Genomic DNA, 22,448 nt, shown 5'->3' on the forward strand with positions numbered 1-22,448 from the left:
GTTTTCCTATTATTTTGCATTGGTTAACCATTGTGATGAATGATATTTAGTATTTCTGCTTTTCATGAATAAACAGGCATCGGTATAAACAGCAACAAAAAGTATTAATGCTCCGCATAGACCCTTTGATTTTTCATTTGTTTTCTATGAATGACGACTGTAGTGTAAGAATGAGAGAAGGTGACTGGCTGACATGCAAAGCCCAGTATGATGACTGAATCACAATATATTACATTGTCTGGATGGCAGACCATCTGTGGGCTATCACAAGGTTCAAACATACCGTGTCTGTGGCAATCTCTAAGAAGAGATGTTCTCATGGAAGTCCTTAAGTCACTGACGCCAGGGGAGGTGTGAAGACAGATGAAGACAGATGTGAACAAAATGAATGTTACTGTGTGAATTAAATAGTCATATTAGAATTTTTCAAGAGTTCACAAAGAGCTATGAGTTTGTATATATTTTATTGTGCTGTAAATGCTATGGATTTATTGTTACACAGAATGTTATTTTGTTTATCGGGCAGCCAATAGTTCAAAGAGGGAGCGACACAAGGATCATTTACAGTTGAAGTCAGAAGCTTACATACACTTAGGTTGGAGACATTAAAACGTGTTTTTCAACCACTCCACAAACAACTGTCAAGCTATAGTTTTGGCAAGTCGGTTAGGACATCTACTTTGTGCGTGACACAAGAAATTTTCCCAACATATGCTTACAGACAGATTATTTCACTTATAACTCACTGTATCACAATTCCAGTGGGTCAGAAGTTTACATACACTAAATTGACTGTGCCGTTAAAAACACTAGGAAAATTCCAGAAAATTATGTCATGGCTTTAGAAGCTTCTGATAGGCTAATTGACATCATTTGAGTCAATTGGAGGTGTACCTGTGGATGTATTTCAAGGCCTACCTTCAAACTCAGTGCCTCTTTGCTTGACATCATGGGAAAATCAAAAGAAATCAGCCAAGACCTCAGAAAAAAAATTGGCTTCAGGACAACAAAGTCAAGGTGTCAAGGTATTGGAGTGGCCATCATAAAGCCCTGACCTCAATCCTATAGAACATTTGTGGGCAGAACTGATAGTCTGTGGGAGCAAGGAGGCCTACAAACCTGACTCAGTTACACCAGCTTTGTCAGTAGGAATGGGCCAAAATTCACCCAACTTATTGTGGGAAGGTTGTGGAAGGCTACCCGAAACGTTTGACCCAAGTTAAACAATGTAAAGGCAATGCTACCAAATACTAATTGAGTGTATGTAAACTTCTGACCCACTGGGAATGTGATGAAAGAAATAATAGCTGAAATAAATCATTCTCTCTACTATTATTCTGTGATTGGAGAAAATTGTGGCTGTGATTGGAGAAAACTAAGGATGGATCAACAAAATTGTAATGACGACATAATGACTTAAACGACAGAGTCAAAAGAAAAATACAAATATACAGAATAAAGTATGACTGAAGAGAAAAAAAACAGCAAAGGAACACACTTTTTGGTCTAAATGCAAAGCCTTATGTTCGGGGCAAATTCAACACATCACTGAGTTAACTGCCTTCTTATTTTCCAGCATGGTGGTGGCTGCATCATGGTATGGATATGCTTGATGTTGGCAAATCTCTTTTTCAGGATAAAAAGAAATGGGATGGTGCTAAGCACAGGTAAAATCCTAGAGGAAAACCTGCTTCAGTCTACTTTACAGCAGTCACTGGGAGAAGAATTCACCGTTAAGCAGGAAAATAACCTACAACACAAATCTACACTGGAGTTGCCTACCAAGAAGACAGGGAAAGTTCCTGAGTGGCCAAGTTACAGTTTTGAATTAAATCTGATTGAAAATCTATGGCAAGACTAACATTTTTGTCTAGCCATGAGTCCCAACATCTTGACAGAGCTTTAAGAATTATAAAAATAATAATTGGCTAATATTGCACAATCCAGATGTGTAAAGCTTAGACTTACCCAAGAAGGCTCACAGCTGTAGTCACTGCCAAAGGTGTTTCTAACATACACCGAGTGTACAAATTATTAAGGACACCTTCCTAATATTGAGTTGTCCCACACCCCGACGAATTGAACAATGTAAATTCGTTGGGGCATGGACTCTACAAGGTGTCGAAAGCGTTCCACAGGGATGCTGGCCAATGTTGACTCAAATGCTTCCAACAGTTGTGTCAAGTTAGCTGGATGTCCTTTGGGTGGTGGACCATTCTTGGTACACACAGGAAACTGTTGAGTGTGAAAACCCAGCAGTGGTGCAGCTCTTGACACAAACCAGTGTGCCTGGCACCTACTACCATACCCCGTTCAACGGAAATGTAATATTTTGTCTTGCCCATTCACCCTCTGAATAGCACACATGCTTAAAAAAACTTTAACCGGTCTCCTCCACTTCATCTACACTGACTGAAGTGGATTTAACAACTGACATCAATAAGGGATCACATCTTTCACCTGGATTCGCCTGGTTAGTCTGTCATGGAAAGAGCTGGTGTCCTTAATGTTTTGTATACTCAATGTATTTATTGACTGAATACTTTTGCAAGGACTATATTTTTGTTATTTCATTTCTATCAATCTTAAAAAATATATATTCTTCCACTTGACATTTTAGTATTTAGTGTAGATTGTTGACAAAAAAATTACAATTAAAAACCTTTTAATCCCACATTATTACATCCTAAAGGTATGGCTTTAAACCTCCATTGTATCACAATCTTCATGCTTCCAACTCAACATTAGCAGACATTTCAAAGGAGTTCCATATTCTTGCCTAAAGCATTCTGTAAAAACTGTTCATTCTCACCAAAGATGGAGATACTACATTGTTGAAGCGATTGAGTCGATTGTCTACAGATGCATTTGACCGTTTTCCTTATAGGCCTACACGTCAGCAAATTAGTATGACGGTCCTTGCTTACACTGTGAGGTTCTGAGCCACTGTGCTTAAAACCATACAAAGTGAGGAAATGTAAAAAAACGGATTCACAGATCTACTCAAGTAATGCTAGAGAGACAGCTGTGTATCAGATGTGAATAGAGAGTACACAGCAGAAGTGGGGAATGAACCAGGATATGAGGAGTTGTAGGGTCTCTTAGGTTTAACTGTTACTTTGACAATTGTTTAGACTTAGAAACCAGATAATTGTAAGGTATTTCATTGTAAATGGATGAACTAGTCAGATCCAAAAACGGAGGACCCAATGGCCCGTCACAGCTTAATTTGCCAACGTTGAGTATTTAGTGAATAAAAGCATAATTTCAAAGCACAGCAGCACCCCCATCTATATATACACACAGCATTGACATATTTGATAACATAAATACATTGAGTAAGTGATCAGACTGACCAAAGTGCTAAGACACATTTGAATTGTGGCTCAAGTCCAAAAGAGTCCCTACTCCGAGTACACGTACATTCCCAAAAGGCCACCTTTGAAACGGCAACTAGCACACAAGGCTCAAACCTGGGAATATTGGTACATTTACATTACATTTAAGTCATTTAGCAGACGCTCTTATCCAGAGCGACTTACAAATTAAAACTGGGAAAAGTTGTTAGACTATTTAGGGGGAATCAGATTCCTTATTACAAATTCATGATTGACAGTCTCAGGTAGAGACAACTGTATTTTACTGGTAAGATTATTTTGTAGTGATTCTGAGGAACCAGGGCATGGACTCACTGGACTTGGGACTTAATAGCCCAAAAACATTCAATGTGCGTGCGCACACACACACGACAGGGTACATTGAAAAAGAGGTCATATGGCAATGGGATACATACAAACTACTAACAAAATGTGTGAATCTGGCAATTTTTAGGCTTTACAGTGTTTGTTTACATTTAGTTTGTGTACAAACATTGGTGTAATACAAGCGTATATTTTGGGTTCTGATGGGGTATGACAGTTGAACTAAACTCATGAGGCATTTATAAGTTCTATTCTTCAAGAATCAAATGGGTACATATCATTAATTAATAAATCCAAAAATGGATGCAGCAACTGCTGATTGCCCCTACCAATTTGAAGGGAAATCCCACAATCCTCCTTGTTATCGACAATAATGATCCTAACAACTATCCAGACATTAACAGGAAGATAAGACTGTGCGTAGTTTGCGTACATATTTTACATAAAAAAATTATCCTATCTTGAAACCTTAAATTTCATATATTTACATTCCAACACCTTCCAAAAAGCCAATCCCAACAGTTCCTATGCTTCCCTACCCTAATCCACAGCCATATTTTGTCTCCTCTCCCCACCCCATCCCCCCAATAAACAGAGTGACGCCTCCACCCTTGGAGGTCTCATCTGATCTCTAGGGCCTTGCCCTCCAGGACCATCTTGATCTCTTTGGCATCCAGCGTCTCGTATTGCAGCAGGGCGGTTGCCAGGTTCTTGTGCTCCTTGGCGTGAGACTTGAGGAGCGCCCTGGCGCGCTCGTACGAATCCTGAGGACCACACAAACCACCAGAAAAGTCAGGAAATTATTTTTACACAGCCAGTGGCATTGTCTCACGTCAGCTGTCTGCACTGACCTGTCTGATAGTTCGCAAACACTCATGGGACAGCAAAAAATAAATTTGACCACAATATGCTGCCCTAACATTCGAAAACGTCACCAAGGTGACATCGTCCACTGAACCCCCTTTCATCCTCAAAGGAGTCAGAGTTAAAAAACTATAAACCTGTATCTAATATTTAAGCGATAAGGCAAAAGAGGCCGTGCTATGTGATTAATAGTCACAGGTAAATGGCGTTGTTCAGCCCGACACGAAACAAAGTGCCAGTCAACCCATTTACCTGCGACTGTATTCATCACATAGCGCGATCTTGCATGCCTTGTTGGTTTTATAAACTAACAATGAATTACATATTTTAATTAATTTTTCTAAGAAAAATTCATACAATTCCATTCTTCCACCAATTTCATTCTACCACCAGTCTGGTCAAACATCGGTTGGTTCTTTTGGGCATGTTGCCACAGATGCGACCAGTCGTTAATTCTGTTGTTATGCAAAAAGTTCAACAATTTAAAGGCAATGCTACCAAATACTAATTGAGTGTATGTAAACTTCTGACCCACTGGGAATGTGATGAAAGAAATAAAAGCTTAAATAAAATCACTCTACTATTACTCTGATATTTCACATTCTTAAAATAAAGTGGTGATCCTAAATGACCTAAGACAGGATTAAATGTCAGGAATTGTGAAAAACTGAGTTTAAATGTATTTGGCTAAGGTGTATATAAACTTCCGACTTCAAATGTATGTTAGGTTAGCTGTGATTAGTACGCCTAGTTCTTCAGCACAGCTGACTGCTCTAGCTGCAACGTTATTGCGCTGGCCAAATGTTACAAAGTACTAGCGAGGCACAGTGCCAGCTGTCAGAGTCCGATACATGCTGATTTATGAGAAAAGACCCATAACTTTATCAACAACCTGTCAAACTGGCTACCGTAAAGGCCATTCAAACAAGCTAGGACTAGGAGGCTAGCTGGAGCACGTTTGCTCATCTGATCGAGCATGGTTTGCTGTAATAGCCAGTGCGTCATAGCCACGGAGAGCAGAATGATTTTCAGAATTAGGAACTAGTGTTAAGCGGATAAGCAACATCTACATTTTTAGAGATGAGTTCCAGTATAGATGGCTCATGGCAACTGCGTGTCCTGTTAGAATGATGCCATCTGACAGAAGATAGGGTTGAATGAATTTCTGTAAAGGGCTTCAAATCAAATCAAATGTTATTTGTCACATGCGCCGAATACAACAAGTGTAGACCTTACCGTGAAATGCTTACTTACAAGCCCTTTATACACAATGTAGTTAAGAAAAATAAGAGTTAAGAATATTTTTGCTAAATAAACTACAGTAAAAAAAAGTGACACAATAAAATTACAATAACGAGGCTATATACAGGGGGTACCAGTACCGAGTCAATGTGCGGGGGTACAGGTTAGTCGAGGTAATTGAGGTATGTACATGTAGGTAGGGGTAAAGTGACTATGCATAGATAATAAACAGTGAGTAGCAGCATCGTAAAAAGAGAGCGGGGGGGGGGGGGGGGGGGGTCAATGAAAATAGTCAGGGTAGCCATTTGATTAACTGTTCAGCAGTCTTATGGCTTGGAAGCTGTTAAGGAGCCTTTTGGACCTAGACTTGACGCTCCAGTAGCACTTGCTGTGGGGTAGCAGAGAAAACAGTTTATGACTACGGTGGCTGGAGTCTTTGACAATATTTAGGGCCTTCCTCTGACACCGCCTGGTATAGGGGTCCTGGACAGTAGGAAGCTTGGCCCCAGTGATGTACTGGGCCGTACGCACTACCCTCTGTAGCGCCTTGCGGTCAGATGCCGAGCAGTTGCCATACCAGGCGGTGATGCAACCACAAGCCAAAGAGCACCAAGTCAGGGCCTTAGAAGGACGATGTATGTGGAAACTTACCTTTAAAAGTATCCTGACTTCATGTTCGATGGCAGCCTGTGTTTCCGGGCTCTGTTTGGTTTGGTCAGCATAGGTCATGACACCCAGCTACAACACAGGTGAGAGTGTGAGTGAGTGAGTGAGTGAGAAAGATATACTGTCACAATATATACAGTGCATTCGGAAAGTATTCAGACCCCTTGACTTTTTCCACATTTTGTTACGTTACAGCCTTATTCTAAAATTAATCAAATAGTTCCCCCCCCATCAACATACACACAATACCCCATAACGACAAAGCAAGAACAGGTTTTTAGAAATTTTTGCCAAAAAAAAATATATATATAAAAAACGCAAATATCACATTTACATAAGTATTCAGACCCTTTACTGAGTACTTTGTTGAAGCACCTTTTGCAGCGATTACAGCCTCAAGTCTTCTTGGGTATGATGCAGCAAGCTTGGCACATCTGTATTGTCTTGTCTGTGTGCTCTCCCCCGATTGCTCGGTTTTGCCAGGAGGCCAGCTCTAGGAAGCGTTTTGGTGGTTCCAAACGTATTCCATTTAAGAATGATGGAGGCCACTGTGTTCTTGGGGACCTTCAATGCTGCAGACATGTTTTATGTACCCTTCCCCAGATCTGTGGCTCGACACAATTCTGTCTCGGAGCTCTACGGATAATTCCTTCACCCTCATGGCTTGGTTTTTGTTTTGACATGAACTGTCAACTAGGGGATCTTAAACAGACTGGTGTGTGCCTTTCCAAATCATGTCAAATCAATAGAATTTACCACAGGTGGACTCCAATGAAGTTGTACAAACATCTCAAGGATGATCATTGGAAACGGGATGCACCTGATCTCAATTTTGAGTCTCATAGCAAATGGTCTGAATACTTATGGAAATAAGTTGTTTTTTTTAATATACATTTGCAAACATTTCTAAAAACCTGTTTTCACTTTGTCATTATGGGGTATTGTGTGTAGATTGATAAAGAAATATTTTGGTAATCCATTTTAGAATAAGGCTGTAATGTAACAAAATGTGTAAAAGGGGAAGGGGTCTGAATACTTTCCGAATGCGCTGTATGTAGTGCTGCAACATAGGGTGGTTACCATTTATGCCAATGAAGCTCATTGAATTAAGAAACAGAGATAGATCTTTGTGAAGGTTCCACACTAGGTAGTAGGTCTTGATGGGCCTTTGCTCATGCAGTATAAGACATTAATTAATTTCCTCTTTCCCGAACAAACATAACTTACCCTCTCACACATTCCAAATCTGGTCACCATCATTCTTGCAATTTTGGTGGCAGCATCAAAGTCACTTGATGCCCCTAAAAAAACAAGATGAACATGTATTTCATATATTTTGTTGAGTCTTGGAAGACTATTAACAGGCTAAAAGATACCAATGGCTCAGTGAGTCAGAGCATGGTGCTGGCAACAGTAAGGACCGGCGTTCGATTCCTGCATGGGTCACATATACTGAAGATATGCGTCACTGTCAATGTTCCACAATTCTGTAAGTCACTTTGGATAAAAGTGTCAGCTATATGACCATATCATCAATCACTAAAACATGAATATTATTTATTTTACATTTGGATGCCAGGATTACCCCAACACGGGATGCACCATCCGGTTTTCTGGAAAATTCTTATTGTTCTACAGTACTGTGCTAGGTGTAACTCTGTAATCTAATTGCCCTCCTACAGCAACTCTACATCCCCCTGCATACCAGTGGTGATGAACTCATTGCCAAATATGATCTCCTCTGCCACACGGCCTCCCATGCTGACGTCCATCTGGGCCAGCAGCTGAGCTCGCGTCTCGCTCCAGCGGTCATCCTCCGGGAGCATGGACACCTAGGATGGACAGTGGGGGAAGAGGAGTGAGGCCTGGCAACAAACGGAACCAACCACTTCACATTTGACGATTCTAAAAACATTAAAAAAAACAATCATTTCATTTGCAAGACAAAACCCAGGGGGAATTAAGCATTATGCATTATTATACTGGCATGCTCAGCAGAACAGATTCCTGAAAAAAAGGTGGTTTTATTTTGTGTCATAGCCTTCATATAAGAAACCAGTATGATTATTATTTTTTTTTTAATATATTCTAATTAGTCTAACCATGTTGTGTTCCCTACCCATCTAGTTTCCTATATATTTAAAATTCCCTATTTCCAGTCCTACTTACATGACCCAGGGAAGAACCTCTGGGCATGATGGTGGCCTTATTGATGGGCATGGCGTCCTTGGTGTAGTACGCCACGATAGCGTGGCCAGACTCATGGTACGCTGTGATCTCCTTGTTCTTCTTGTCTATTTCCACACTCCTCCTCTCTGGGCCTGTGGGAGGGAAGAGATGGATAGAGATAATCACTTGATTTCCTGCTCGAAGCCATTCGGTCCCTGAATGCCAAATAAACCCATAGGTAGGTCCGAGAGGATTGTATAGGTGCATGTAGTCCCATCTCGTTCACTCAACTATTGGAAGTCTGGGCACAATTCAGGTTTGGATTTATATTTGAATGGGAGTGGTCAGAGTCGGTGGCATTCAGCGCTCACATTTGATTGGCTCTAAGTAGAAATGCTGTTTCCAATTAGGAGCGGCATTTCCTTCTGTTTACTTTTAGTTTATTTTTCTTCTTTTGTCTGTGTTTCGCTTTTAATAGCCTATGCGGAATTCATTTTGTATCTTACAGGGTTGTTTCGACATAGAAAAGTATTGGACGGGCCGCCTAAGTGTTTTTTCGGGCGCCTACGTCAAAACAGTAAAACAATATATAATAATAGTAATAATAAATGGGATGAAAAAACGTTTTCAGTGTAAACTTAGGACGACTAAAAGAGATATAAAGTATGTAGATCATGGACACATATACAGTGCATTCGGAAAATATTCAGACCCCTTGACTTCTTCCACATTTTGTTACGTTGCAGCCTTATTCTAAAACACTAAGTACTTTGTTGAAGCACCTTTGGCAGCGCTAACAGCCGAGTCTTCTTGGGTATAACGCTACAAGCTCGGCACACCTGTACTTGGGGAGTTTCTACCATTCTTCTGGTTTGTCAGGTTGGATGGGGAGCGTCGCTGCACACCTATTTTCAGGTCTCTCCAGAGATGTTCAATCAGGTTCAAGTCCGGGCCCTGGCTGGGCCACTCAAGGACATTCAGAGACTTGTCCCGAAGCCACTCCTGCGTCATCTTGGCTGTGTGCTTAGGGTCGTTGTCCTGTTGGAAGGTGAACCTTTGCCCCAGCCTGCGGTCCTGAGCGCTCTGATGCAGGTTTTCATCAAGGATCTCTCTGTACTTTGCTCTGTTCATCTTTCCCTTGATCCTGACTAGTCTCCCAGTCCCTGTCGCTGAAAAACATCCCCACAGCATGATGCTGCCACCACCACACTTTACCGTAGGGATGGTGCAGGGTTTCCTCCAGACGTGACGCTTCAGGCCAAAGAGTTCAATCTTGGTTTCATCAGACCAGAGAAACTTGTCAAAATGTGGAAGTAAAAGGGTCTGAATACTTTCCAAATGCACTGTATATATTTCTAAATAAGATAATCTTTGAGAACTAACAATCACCAAAATAAAAGCTAGTCAGTCAGTAGCTACGTTTCCATCCAACTGGTGACAGATTTTCATGCGAAATTCTCAAATCTGCAAATGCGCATTTTCCCCACCTGTGATGTGTTTCCACCAAACAGACTTTTAGCTTAAGTTTTCATGCATCGAATAAAAATCTAAATGTTCAATGTGTTTCCATCACATTTTCAATTCTACCGATAGTTTTGTCACAGAAACTGTTGCGTTGAATAACAAAATGTGCCTATTCTGGTCTTGGCATGTGTGCTTTAACCAACAGCTCACAGATACAGTGCAGGTAGGCTAGTCTACATGATGAGATTATTATGGATAAGAGTGAGAATATTTTTATTTGTCAAATGACAGTCAAGCATCGATCATCATGTCACTAGAATCAGACCCTCAATATTTATTGGAAAGGAGCATCAAGATCCCAGTGCACTTCCACCACCCTGTAAAGGTCATCATAAATTATTTCATCTGTAGCCTAATAAATTGCATGGTTTCCCGAGTCGGAGGACCACACAGCATATCGTCGCATGACTCCAATTTTACGTCGATATGATGATTATTATATCAATATTTGCGCATAAAGGCATTTCCATCGCCATTTCTCGCATATTTTACAGACACAAAAAGATCCCACCATGTCGAACGAACGAATGATCTGTTCAATTTGTAAAATTGTACCGAAACTTCTTGTTTCCATCACAGTGGTTGTGATTTTTGTGATACATTATGACTTTACATAAAAACTGTGGATGGAAACCTGGTTGGTCAAAGAGAATCGAAAGTTCAAAAAATGATGCATTCAGGTGTATTTTTGTCATGGCATGAGGCCCCCATTGATTTTGTTATGTTTGAGTCACGACAAAATGTTTAAGCCATGCCAAAATGTGTAGAATTGCAGGAAATTAGCATTAAAACTGCACATTTTCTCTCAGCCCCATGACCCCGTTTTCTCTCAGACCCAAATTAGATTTAAAACTGCAAATTTTCTCTCAGCCCCATGGCAAGATGTGTACAACTGCAAGGGGTAGGTACATAAAGGAAGGGTAAAGTGACTAGGCACCAGAATAGATAACAAGAGCAAGAATAAATTACAGAGGAGCAGCAGCATATGATGAGCGTGAAAGTGTGTGTGTGTGTGTCTATATGTGTCGATATGCATGTGGTTTGTGTTAGCACCTGAAACCCTACCTATTCAAAGAGTATCTTAAATAATCCTCATCCTCACCTCAACCCCCCCCCCCCCCCCCCACACACAAAAAAACAGCCTGAATTTAAAATTGATTAAATATAGATTTTTGGTCACTGGCCTACACAAAATATACTAGAATGTCAAAGTAGAATTATGTTTCTTGAAATGTCATTACAAATTAAATGCTGAAATGTCTTCAGTTATAACAGTTGAAGTCAGAAGTTTACATACACTTAGGTTGGAGTCATTAAAACTAATTTTTCAACCACTCCACAAATTTCTTGTTAACAAACTATAGTTTTTGGCAAGCAGTTAGGACATCTACTTTGTGCATGACACAAGTAATTTTGCCAGCAATTGTTTACAGACAGAATATTTCACTTAATCATAATTCCAGTGGGTCAGACGTTTACATACACTAAGTTGACCGTGCCTTTAAACATTTTGGAAAATTCCAAAACATTATGTCATGGCTTCAGAAGCTTCTGAGAGGCTAATTGACATCATTTGAGTCAACTGGAGGTGTACCTGTGGATGTATTTCAAGGCCTACCTTCAAACTCAGTGCCTCTTTGCTTGACATCACGGGAAAATCAAAAATCAGCTCAGACCTCAGAAATAAAATTGGAGACCTCCATAAGTCTGGTTCATAATTGGGAGCAATTTCCAAATGCCTGAAGGTACCACGTTCATCTGTACAAACAATAGTACGCAAGTATAAACACCATGGGACCACGCAGCCCATCATACCGCTCAGGAAGGCAATGTGTTCTGTATCCTAGAGATTAATGTACATTGGTGCGAAAAGTGCAAATCAATCCCAGAACAACAGTAAAGGACCTTGTGAAAATGCTGGAGGAAACAGGTACAAAATTATCTATATCCACAGTAGAACGAGTCCTATAATCGACATAACCTGAAAGGCCGCTCAGCAAAGAAGAAGCCACTGCTCCAAAACCTCCATTAAAAAAAGCCAGACTACAGTATGCAACTGCACGTGGGGACACAGATCATACTTTTTGGAGAAATGTCCTCTGGTCTGATGAAACAAAAATGGAACTGTTTGGCCATAATGACCATCGTTATGTTTGGAGGAAAAAGGGGGATGCTTGCAAGCTGAAGAACACCATCTCAACCGTGAAACACTGGGGTGGCAGCGTAATGTTGTGGGGGTGCTTTGCTGCAGGAGGGACTGGTGCGCTTCACAAAATAGATGGCATCATGAGGAAAAAAATTATGTGGACATATTGAAGCAACATCTCAAGACATCAGTCAGGAGGTTAAAGCTTGGTCGAGAATGGGTCTTCCAAATGGACAATGACCACAAGCATACTTCCAAAGATGTGGCAAAATGTCTTAAGGACAACAAAGTCAAGGTATTGGAGTGGCTATCACAAAGCCCTGACCTCAATCCTATAGAAAATTTGTGGGCAGAACTGATAGTCTGTGCGAGCAAGGAGGCCTACAAACCTGACTCAGTTACACCAGCTTTGTCAGTAGGAATGGGCCAAAATTCACCCAACTTATTGTGGGAAGGTTGTGGAAGGCTACCTGAAACGTTTGACCCAAGTTAAACAATGTAAAGGCAATGCTACCAAATACTAATTGAGTGTATGTAAACTTCTGACCCACTGGGAATGATGAAAGAAATAATAGCTGAAATAAATCAATCATTCTCTCTACTATTATTCTGTGATTGGAGAAAACTGTGGCTGTGATTGGAGAAAACTGAGGATGGATCAACAACATTGTAATGACGACATAATGACTTAAACAAAGAGTCAAAAGAAAAATACAAATATACAGAATAAAGTATGACTGAAAAGAAAAAAAACAGCAAAGGAACACACTTTTTGGCCTAAATGCAAAGCCTTATGTTCGGGGAAAATCCAACACATCACTGAGTTAACTGCCTTCTTATTTTCCAGCATGGTGGTGGCTGCATCATGGTATGGGTATGCTTGATGTCGGCAAATCTCTTTTTCAGGATAAAAAGAGGCCAAAATTCACCCAACTTATTGTGGGAAGCTTGTGGAAGGCTACCCAAAATGTTTGACCCAAGTTCAGCAATTTAAAGGCAATGCTACCAATTACTAATTGAGTGTATGTAAACTACTGACCCACTGGGAATGTGATGAAAGAAATAAAAGCTGAAATAAATAAATCATTCTCTCTACTATTATTCTGACATTTCACATTCTTAAAATAAGGTGGTGATCCTAATTGCCCTAAGACAGGGACATTTTTACTTGGATTAAATGTCAGGAATTGTGAAAAACTGAGTTTAAATGTAGTTGGCTAAGGTGTATGTAAACTTCCAACTTCGACCGTTTTATGTGTGGATTAATTGTCGGAGTAGAGGACCTTGTGCATTTCAGGTAAAATAACAACTCAATGTTTATATCCCAGGACAAATTAGCTAGCAACAGCTAGCTAGCAGCTAAAGAGGACAAATTAGCTAGCAAGTGCAAGCTAGCTACATTGCCATAAAGCTTTAATGCTTTTCGACCTGTCCCCAAATTAAAGTAATTGGTTCAGAGTTTGTTTTGATATTTTAACCTGCGTGTCGTGATCGCGTTTGATGTGGGGGGGGTAAAATTAATTTATGCACGATGGCGCATGCGTGCAGCCGGTTTGGGTTCCGTGTAAGGTGTCGGCAATATGGTGCCAATTCCACTTGGCCTATCAAAGAGTAAGACAGGCTACCACCATATTGATTACACTTATCTAATCCTCTCAGATCTAAACAAGTGCAAAGGGGTAAGGGCAGATAGGTGATTAAGGGGGTATATTTCTATTTTCTCCCTATTCCTACAGCAGTGCTCACCCATGAGGATCTTGTCCTTGGCGAACTCCAGCTCTTTGAGGGTCACCATGTTTTTGCCATCCACCGCCGCCTTCAGAGCTGCCTGGTTCACCAGGTTCTCCAGGTCGGCCCCGGAGAAGCCCACTGTGCCCCTGGCGATGATCCCAGCCTCGATGTCTGCATGAGGAAGCCAGGTCGTTAGCAGGAACAGTGACAGCTAAGCTAGGTCAACTATAGTGTGACTTACTACCATGTTACCACTGCAGATTCTCATATAGCAATCTATTAGCATGTAGCCATAGTCTATTTAGCATGTTGCCAGTGCAGATTCTTATATAACCATTGTCTTTTAGTTGGTAGCCTTTATCATGTAGCCATTGTCTATTTGCATGTATCCATTAGCATGTCACTGTAGTCTATTTAAAAATATAGCCATTAGCAAGTAGCCATAGTCTATTTTTAATTTTTAATTTAACCTTTATTTAACTAGGCAAGCCAGTTAAGAACAAATTCTTATTTACAATGACGGCCTACCCCGGCCAAACCCTAACGACGCTGGGCCAATTGTGAGCCGCTCTATGGGACTCCCAATCACGGCCGGTTGTGATACAGCCTGGAATCAAACCAGGGTCTGTAGTGACGCCTCTAGCACTGAGATGCAGTGCCTTAGACCGCTGCGCCACTCGGGAGCCCATAACAGCAATATAATCTATTAGCATGTTACCACTACAGATTCTCATATAGCCATAGTCTATTTGCATTTACAGTATCTATTAGCATTTAGCCAAGCAGATTCACTTGTGTTCACCTGGTTTGACTCCAGGCTGTATCACAGCTGGTCGTGATTGGGAGTCCAATAGGGCGGTGCACAATTGGCCCAGCACCGTCCGGGTTTGGCCGGTGTAGGCCGTCATTGTAAATAATAATTTGTTCTTAACTGATTTGCCTAGTTAAATAAAGGTTAAATAAAACAATTAAAAATTAAAATGGATGTTGCTCACGTACCAGGGTCTACTTTGATCTTCCTTAAATACCAGTTGAGGATTTCTGTGCGTCCTTTCACGTCTGGTTTGGAGACAGTGACCTGCATGTCAAAACGTCCCGGCCTAATCAGAGCGCTAGGGAGGGAAGAGGGCGACAGTTAGGAGGGAGAGCTTCACTTAGTCTAGGTTTGTTTTAACATGGCAAGCCATTCTGTACTTATGTAAACTAATACAACACAGGCACTGTGATTGTGTAACATTATGAGATGAACAAAGCTTAATATACTTATCCAAAGCCTCAGGGAAGTTTGTCGCCCCGATGATGATGACCCCTTCATTTGGTTTGAACCTGTGGGCGACAAACTTGACAAGGTTAAGGGAAGTCAGGTTTCTCCCCACAGAAAGTAACAGCGGTGCTACACCACGGTAGTGTTCAGTATGGCACAACAGTGCAATACATTTTGCAACGAAGAATCTGTGTTCTTATTGGACAAATTCAGGTAGAAGATCTATATTTCACTCTGTTTTAAAGATATACACACACACACAACATTTTGGGGTCACATAAATATCTTTGTTTTTGAAAGAAAAGCAAATTTGTTGTCCATTAAAATAACATCAAATTGATCAGAAATACAGTGTAGACATTGACTATTGTAGCTGGAAACGGCTGATTTTTAATGGAATTTGTGGGTACTATTTAATGAAGCTGCCAGTTGAGGACTTGTGAGGCGTCTGTTTCTCCAACTAGACTTTCTAATGTACTTGTCCTCTTGCTCTGTTTGCACCGGGGCCTCCCACTCCTCTTTCTATTCTGGTTAGAGCCAGTTTGCGCTGTTCTGTAAAGGGAGTAGTACACAGTGTTGTACGAGATCTTCAGTTTCTTCGCAATTTCTCGCATGGAATAGCCTTCATTTCGCAAAACAAGAATAGACTTACGAGTTACAGAAGAAAGTTCTTTGTTTCTGGCCATTTTTAGCCTGTAATCGAACCGACAAATAGTGATGCTCCAAATACTCAACTAGTCTAACGAAGGCTAGTGTTATTGCTTCTTTAAATCAGGACAACAGTTTTCAGCTGTGCCAACATAATTGCAAAAGGGTTTTAATGATCAATTAGCCTTTTAAAATGATAAACTTGGATTAGCTAACACAACGTGCCATTGGAACATTGGAAGACAGGAGTGATGGTTGCTGATAATGGGCCTCTTTACGCCTATGTAGATATTCCTTAAAAAAAAACATTTTTTTTTTTTTTTTTTTTTTTTAAATCAGCCGTTTCCAGCTACAATAGTCATTTACAACATGAACAGTGTCTACACTGTATTTCTGATCAATTTGATGTTATTTTAATGTACAAAAAATGTGCTTTTCTTTTAAAAACAAAGACATTTCTAAGTGACCCCAAACTTTGAATGGTAGTGTATACTGTCATTGAACACAACCCAGAAGAACACATTGAAAACATACCCGTCCATCTCAGCCAGTAGCTGGTTGATGGTCTGTCTGGAGTAAGGGTGCATGGGAGACTCGATTCTCTTCCCTCCGACACTGTCCAACTCGTCAATGAAGATCACGCATGGGGCGTTGGCTTTAGCTTCCCCTGCAGACAAGTAATGTATAGAGAGATTGGTTTGTCAAGGGCAGAGTCTCAAACGTATGGTTGATCAATTATGACACAAAATCATCTAACTTGTAAACACTGTCGCAACGAGGTTTGGGTAAAAACAATTTTTTTTTAACTGGGAAAAGTACATTATTAGGTTCGTGGTTGGAAGCCAGGAATAGGGTGAGACTTGAAGATGAGATGGGACTCACTGAAGAGGTTCCTGATGCGACTGGCTCCAACCCCCACAAACATCTCATCAAATTCCGAACCGGTGGCGTAATAGAAGGGGACGTCGGCCTCTCCAGCTACGGCTCTGGCCAACAGAGTCTTCCCAGTGCCAGGGGGGCCAACCAGCAAAATCCCTACAGAGAGAGAGAGTGCACAAGCTATAAACAACTGTAAATTATTAATATTGTATTACTGTATAAAAGACTGAAATCCAATGTGGAAGTAAACAATAAGATATGTAACTAGCTGTGAGATAAAGTGACTAGCCATCAGAATAAATAAGAGTAGAATAAATAACAGAGTAGCAGCAGCATATGATGAGAGTGTGTGTGTGTATGTATGTACAGTACCAGTCAAAAGTTTGGACACAACTACTCATTCAAGGGTTGTTCTTTATTTTTTACTATTTTCTACATTGTAGAACAATAGTGAAGACATCAGAACTATGAATTAACACACAGAAGGAAATAAAACTAATGTTCAAAACTCCTTGCACACAGAACACCCAGCTGGTGATGGTGATATAACTGAGTAGAACAATCCTTCTACACCAGACGGACAACATTACCTACATCCTTCATTCCTGTACATTTCAAAGCAATAAAATGCCAACAAATCTTTATGCAACACTTTTGAAACATCATGTAGTAACCAAAATATATTTTAGATTCTTCAAAGTAGCCACCCTTTGCCTTGATGACAGCTTTGCACACTCTTGGCATTCTCTCAACCAGCTTCACCAGGAATGCTTTTCCAACAATCTTGAAGGAGTTCCCACATATGTTCAGCACTTGTTGGCTGCTTTTCCTTCACTCTGCAGTCCAACTCATCCCACACCATCTCAATTGGGTTGAGGTCGGGTGATTGGAGGTCAGGTCATCTGATGCAGCACTCCATCACTCTCCTTCTTGGTCAAATAGTTCTTACACAGCCTGGAGGTGTGGTGGGTCATTGTCCTGTTGAAAAACAAATGATAGTCCCACTAAGTACAATCCAGACGGGATGGCGTATCGCTGGAGAATGTTGTGGTAGCCATGCTGGTTAAGTGTGACTTGAATTCTAAATAAATCATTGAGTGTCACCAGCAAAGCACCCACACACCATCACACCTCCTCGTCCATGCTTCATGGTGGGAACCACATATGCAGAAATCATCTGTTCACATACTCTGCATCTCACAAAGACACAGTGGTTGGAACCAAAGATCTCAAATTTGGACCTAAAGGACAGATTTCCACCATCTAACATCCATTGCTCATGTTTCTTGCCCAAGCAAGTCTCTTCTTCTTATTGGTGTCCTTTAGTAGTGGTTTCTTTGCAGCAATTCAACCATGAAGGCCTGATTCACGCAGTCTCCTCTGAACAGTTGATGAGATGTGTTTGTTACTTGAACTCTGTGAAGCATATATTTGGGATGGTAACTCTAATGAACCTATCCTCTGCAGCGGAGGTATCTCTTGGTCTTCCTTTCCTGTGGCGGTCCTCATGAGCCAGTTTCATCATAGCGCTTTATGGTTTTTGCGACTGCACTTAAAGAAACTTTTAAAGTTCTTGTCTTAAACTAATGATGGACTGTCGTTTCTCTTTGCTTATTTGAGCTGTTCTTGCCATAATATGGACTTTTACCAAATAGGGCTATCTTCTGTATACCACCCCTACCTTGTCACAACTCAAATGATTGGCTCAAACACATCAAGGAAGGAAATTCCATGAATTAACTTTTAACAAGGCACACCTGTTAATTGAAATTAATTCCAGGTGACTACCTGGTGAAGCTGGTTGAGAATGCAAAGAGTGTGCAAAGCTGTCATCAAGGCAACGGGTGGCTACTTTGAAGAATCTCAAATATATTTTGATTTGTTTAACACTGTTGTGGTTACTACATAATTCCATGTGTGTTATTTCATAGTTTTGATGGTCTAAAATCTGTGCTCATTCTCATACTAGATCACTTTCTCAGGCTAGACAAGATGACGCCTCATCCCTAGCAAGAAATGTATGTGCTTCTGTCTAACTATTAATAATAGTTAAAATAGTTGTTTTTAAATCGAATATCTTGAAACATTTAAGAGGGGTTTAAAATGTGTAATGATAAACAAGAGAAGTGCATTGCGTTCTGTTGGCTCCTCTTTAATGTCAGCATGGATGAGAGAAATGATGAGTTGTCATTTTGGTTTTCCAGAGTCCTTTTCACCTGTCCCCTATCACTGTGGTGTTTGCTACTGGCTGGCTTTTGTTCGCTCATTGGCTGGTTCAGATTTACCTACAATGAAAGAGGTGAGTGTCCTATTCTGTAGTATGTCATCCGTGCCCTGTGAATCAGTCATATATAAAAATATAGAAAATCTAACTCTGTATATACCTCAGCACTTTCAATGCTTTCAATGGGGATTCTCCATTAAACATGCTTTTTAGTCCAGGTTACTACATGATTCCATATGTGTTATTTCATAGTTTTGATGTCTTCACTATTATTCTACAATGAAGAAAAGAGTAAAAAAATAAAGAAAAACCCTTGAATGAGTAGGCGTGTCAAAGCTTTTGACTGGTACTGTATGTGTCGTATGCGTGTGGTTTATGTGTAAGCTCTTCATTTTCATCTTCCATCAGAGGAAGATTGTGTGCCTGGCTAGCTGCCTAAACAACTTCTTGAATTCAGCATTGTTCAGTCAGTCTAAACCTGGGTCTTGTTCATTAGGACACAGAACAATTATTTTTCAAAATGTTTTGCAACGTTAAACAAATGTGAGCGTTTCTTATTGGACAAATCCAGGTAGTCCTTTCTGTAAACGTTTTTCTTGTTTGGTGCCTAAAGAACACAATCCTGACCAACTAAAGACCATAACATGTATGCAAGGGATGACTGACTAAGTTGCTTTGGATAAAAGAGTCTGCTAAATGGAATATATTATTATTATAAAACAGCTCAGTGGTCTGCTGCACCTTTCGGCAGTCTCCCTCCGAGGACGGTGAACTTCTCTGGGCTCCGGAGGAACTCCACCACCTCCTGCAGCTCGTTCTTGGCCTCCTCCACCCCCTTGACGTGCTCAAATGTCACGTTCTTCATCTGGACAGGGTCCACCGAGTCCAGGCCTGATGTGGTTCGGAACCGCACTGTCCAGAATGGTTAGATTAAGGTTCGAAATCACACTGCTCGGATACCAACACATTCTCAGCTATGGTTCGTTTTTTTTTTTTCTGCCAACAAATCACTGTTTTCCACCCACCCCAACACTTTTGGTATTTGTTTCATTAGTCCATTGTTGACATAGGCCCAAAATGTTTTGCTTATCAGCAATCAAGTTTCAAGATATGTAACTTTCAAAATAAATCATCCCTGTTTGATGCATTTTGCATCATATGGGGTTATTTCTGTATACCAAAAGTTTTTGGGTGAAGTTTTCCTTTAAAAATTACACACCAAGCTGCATGCCAGAGTGAGGGTCTTCGAGCTTGATTAGAGAGATGCATATGGATAAAATGAAAAAGGAGCCTTTACCCGATAGGAAGGGGGTCTTGGAGAGGCCGTAGAGTCCCACCAGCAGCAGGACCAGCAGTATAAACCTCGTCCTCCTCAGAGAATCTGCAGAGAAGGGGAGAGAATGTGTGTTTCAATCCGCTTTCAAGAAAAATATAAGTCGGACAACACTCATCTCTTGCTGCAGTGAGCATTTAATTATCAATGCAGGCCTTCGAGGCCTGCGGGCTGAAACGTTGGTAATTTAATGCTCACTGCAAGGAGAGTAGACTTTAATTGTCTGAATCCGCTAACAGCCAACATCATGGGAGGCAACGCAGACCTAGTTCATATTTAGAAGGAAAGAAACAAGAGACAATGTTGTGAAACAAAGGAGATACTACCTGAGCTTGTCCACTAAGAACGGCGTTTTGGAGTTCCATCTCAAAATGTTTAGCCATGTTGTGTCTCACTGTGCATGGCCTTGGTCTTATTGTGTAGTGTGGTGTTCTGTAGTGTTGTGTGTGTGTGTGTGTGTGTGTGTGTGTGTGTGTGTGTGTGTGTGTGTGTGTGTGTGTGTGTGTGTGTGTGTGTGTGTGTGTGTGTGTGTGTGTGTGTGTGTGTGTGTGTGTGTGTGTGTGTGTATACACACTCGCCTTGTTTGCGCTGTGTCAGCGCTTGGGATTTTAGGAAGCCCTCGGCAAACCCGGTCTTAAAAGAATCTTGCTGCCCATCTGGAATGTTCTTGCTCTTCAGGAGCTTGTCCAAGGTTTCCACCTCCATCCCCTTATCACGTGTCAGGAGGCCCTCCATGAGACAACAGAGTCATAGATATTTACAATGCATCCAGGCTGTGAAACTGGAAGGTACCATCATTCCTTGTCTAATGAGGAAATGCTTGTTTTTGTTTTCTGTTGTAAAACATTTTAACACATGTTGGTATGGTGTGACATAATGAACATGACCCAAGTCCTCTTTCCATAGACTGTCAGAGTACAGACAAACCGGGGTCTCACCTTCATAAAAGATGGGGTAAAGCCATCTGGTTCCATGGGACGCTCAAAGCCTGCCTGCAGTCGCTTGTTTTTCCTTAGAGTTTTAAAGCCTCGGCTTTGGACCCACACTGGAAACAAGGGCACACATATGTTTAACATATAGAAAATCAAACTACACATTTATAAGATGTTTGGTAAATTTGAATGCACTTCAGGCGTTCACTCATATGGGAGAGTGATTGTCAAAACAATATAAAGGACAAACACCCTGCCCTCCAACATTTCATTGCATGAACTCTTCCTCTAAAATATTACAATAGCAAGGAGTAGAATAGGCTCGCTCCCATGCAAGTTTCTATCTGTTCTCACAAGCTTGCCACTGTTGACATTGAATTGCATTTACAGGAGTACTAAGCTGTGACTTTTTGCGCAGTATTTATTAGTCAGTTAATTGCAATACAATAGAATAGACTATTGAGCTGACAGACTTTTTGCACTGTTTAGCTATAGCTGTGTTCAATCTAGAAAGCAGGGAATATTTTGAATAATGTTGTAGTGTTCCCCCCCCTGAAAGCTATGAACTTTGGCTTTCACCCGGAATTGTTTTTTTATGTCTGAGGAAGAAAAAAAACTTTTCAAACCATATGATCTAGTACATAATAAAAGTATAATCAATCAAATACAAATATGACAACCTGGTCTCAGAGCGTTTTGAATGGTATGTATTAATTTGTGGATGTCCATCACCCATTATGTATTTTTTATTTTACCTTTATTTAATTAGGCAAGTCAGTTAAGAACAAATTCTTATTCTAAATGACGGCCTAGGAACAGTGGGTTAACTGCCTTGTTCAGGGGCAGAATGACATATTTTTACCTTGTCAGCTCGGAGATTTAATCTGGCAACCTTTCGGTTACTAGTCCAACGCTCTGACAACTAGGCTATCTGCCCCCCCAATAAAGAATTCATAAGATATGACATGGTATGACATGTTACGAATTACAATTCGTATTACACAGTATGTAACGAATTTGCAAAACGTACAATATGTTACAAATTTGAAAAATGTACAATATGTTACAAATTTGCAAAACATATGGTATCTTATGAATTCTAGCTAGCTGGCTAATGTTACCTAG

The 22,448-nt window shown here is 40.6% G+C and overlaps 1 protein-coding gene across 4 annotated transcripts in view; it reads right to left on the bottom strand.

Annotated features, from left to right (window-relative positions):
- Positions 1-445: 445 nt before the first annotated feature.
- The window catches only part of LOC129814434 (ATP-dependent zinc metalloprotease YME1L1-like), a 50,868-nt gene continuing 28,865 nt past the window's right edge, over positions 446-22,448 (bottom strand). For 3 of the 4 annotated variants that reach the window (XM_055867541.1, XM_055867544.1, XM_055867543.1), the window contains 14 exons: positions 21,330-21,436; positions 20,970-21,120; positions 20,356-20,439; positions 19,800-19,970; positions 16,838-16,990; positions 16,490-16,622; positions 15,307-15,369; positions 15,043-15,155; positions 14,059-14,214; positions 8,643-8,794; positions 8,179-8,305; positions 7,701-7,774; positions 6,459-6,545; positions 446-4,465 (listed from right to left, as the gene is read on the bottom strand). In XM_055867541.1, the coding sequence (XP_055723516.1) occupies positions 4,322-4,465; positions 6,459-6,545; positions 7,701-7,774; positions 8,179-8,305; positions 8,643-8,794; positions 14,059-14,214; positions 15,043-15,155; positions 15,307-15,369; positions 16,490-16,622; positions 16,838-16,990; positions 19,800-19,970; positions 20,356-20,439; positions 20,970-21,120; positions 21,330-21,436 (1,715 nt within the window). In that variant the 3' untranslated portion in view covers positions 446-4,321. The remainder of the gene's footprint in view (positions 4,466-6,458; positions 6,546-7,700; positions 7,775-8,178; positions 8,306-8,642; positions 8,795-14,058; positions 14,215-15,042; positions 15,156-15,306; positions 15,370-16,489; positions 16,623-16,837; positions 16,991-19,799; positions 19,971-20,355; positions 20,440-20,969; positions 21,121-21,329; positions 21,437-22,448) is intronic. The other variant, XM_055867542.1, reaches the window with a different exon arrangement.

Source organism: Salvelinus fontinalis, chromosome 17, assembly GCF_029448725.1.
Source record: "Salvelinus fontinalis isolate EN_2023a chromosome 17, ASM2944872v1, whole genome shotgun sequence".
Taxonomy (NCBI): domain Eukaryota; kingdom Metazoa; phylum Chordata; class Actinopteri; order Salmoniformes; family Salmonidae; genus Salvelinus; species Salvelinus fontinalis.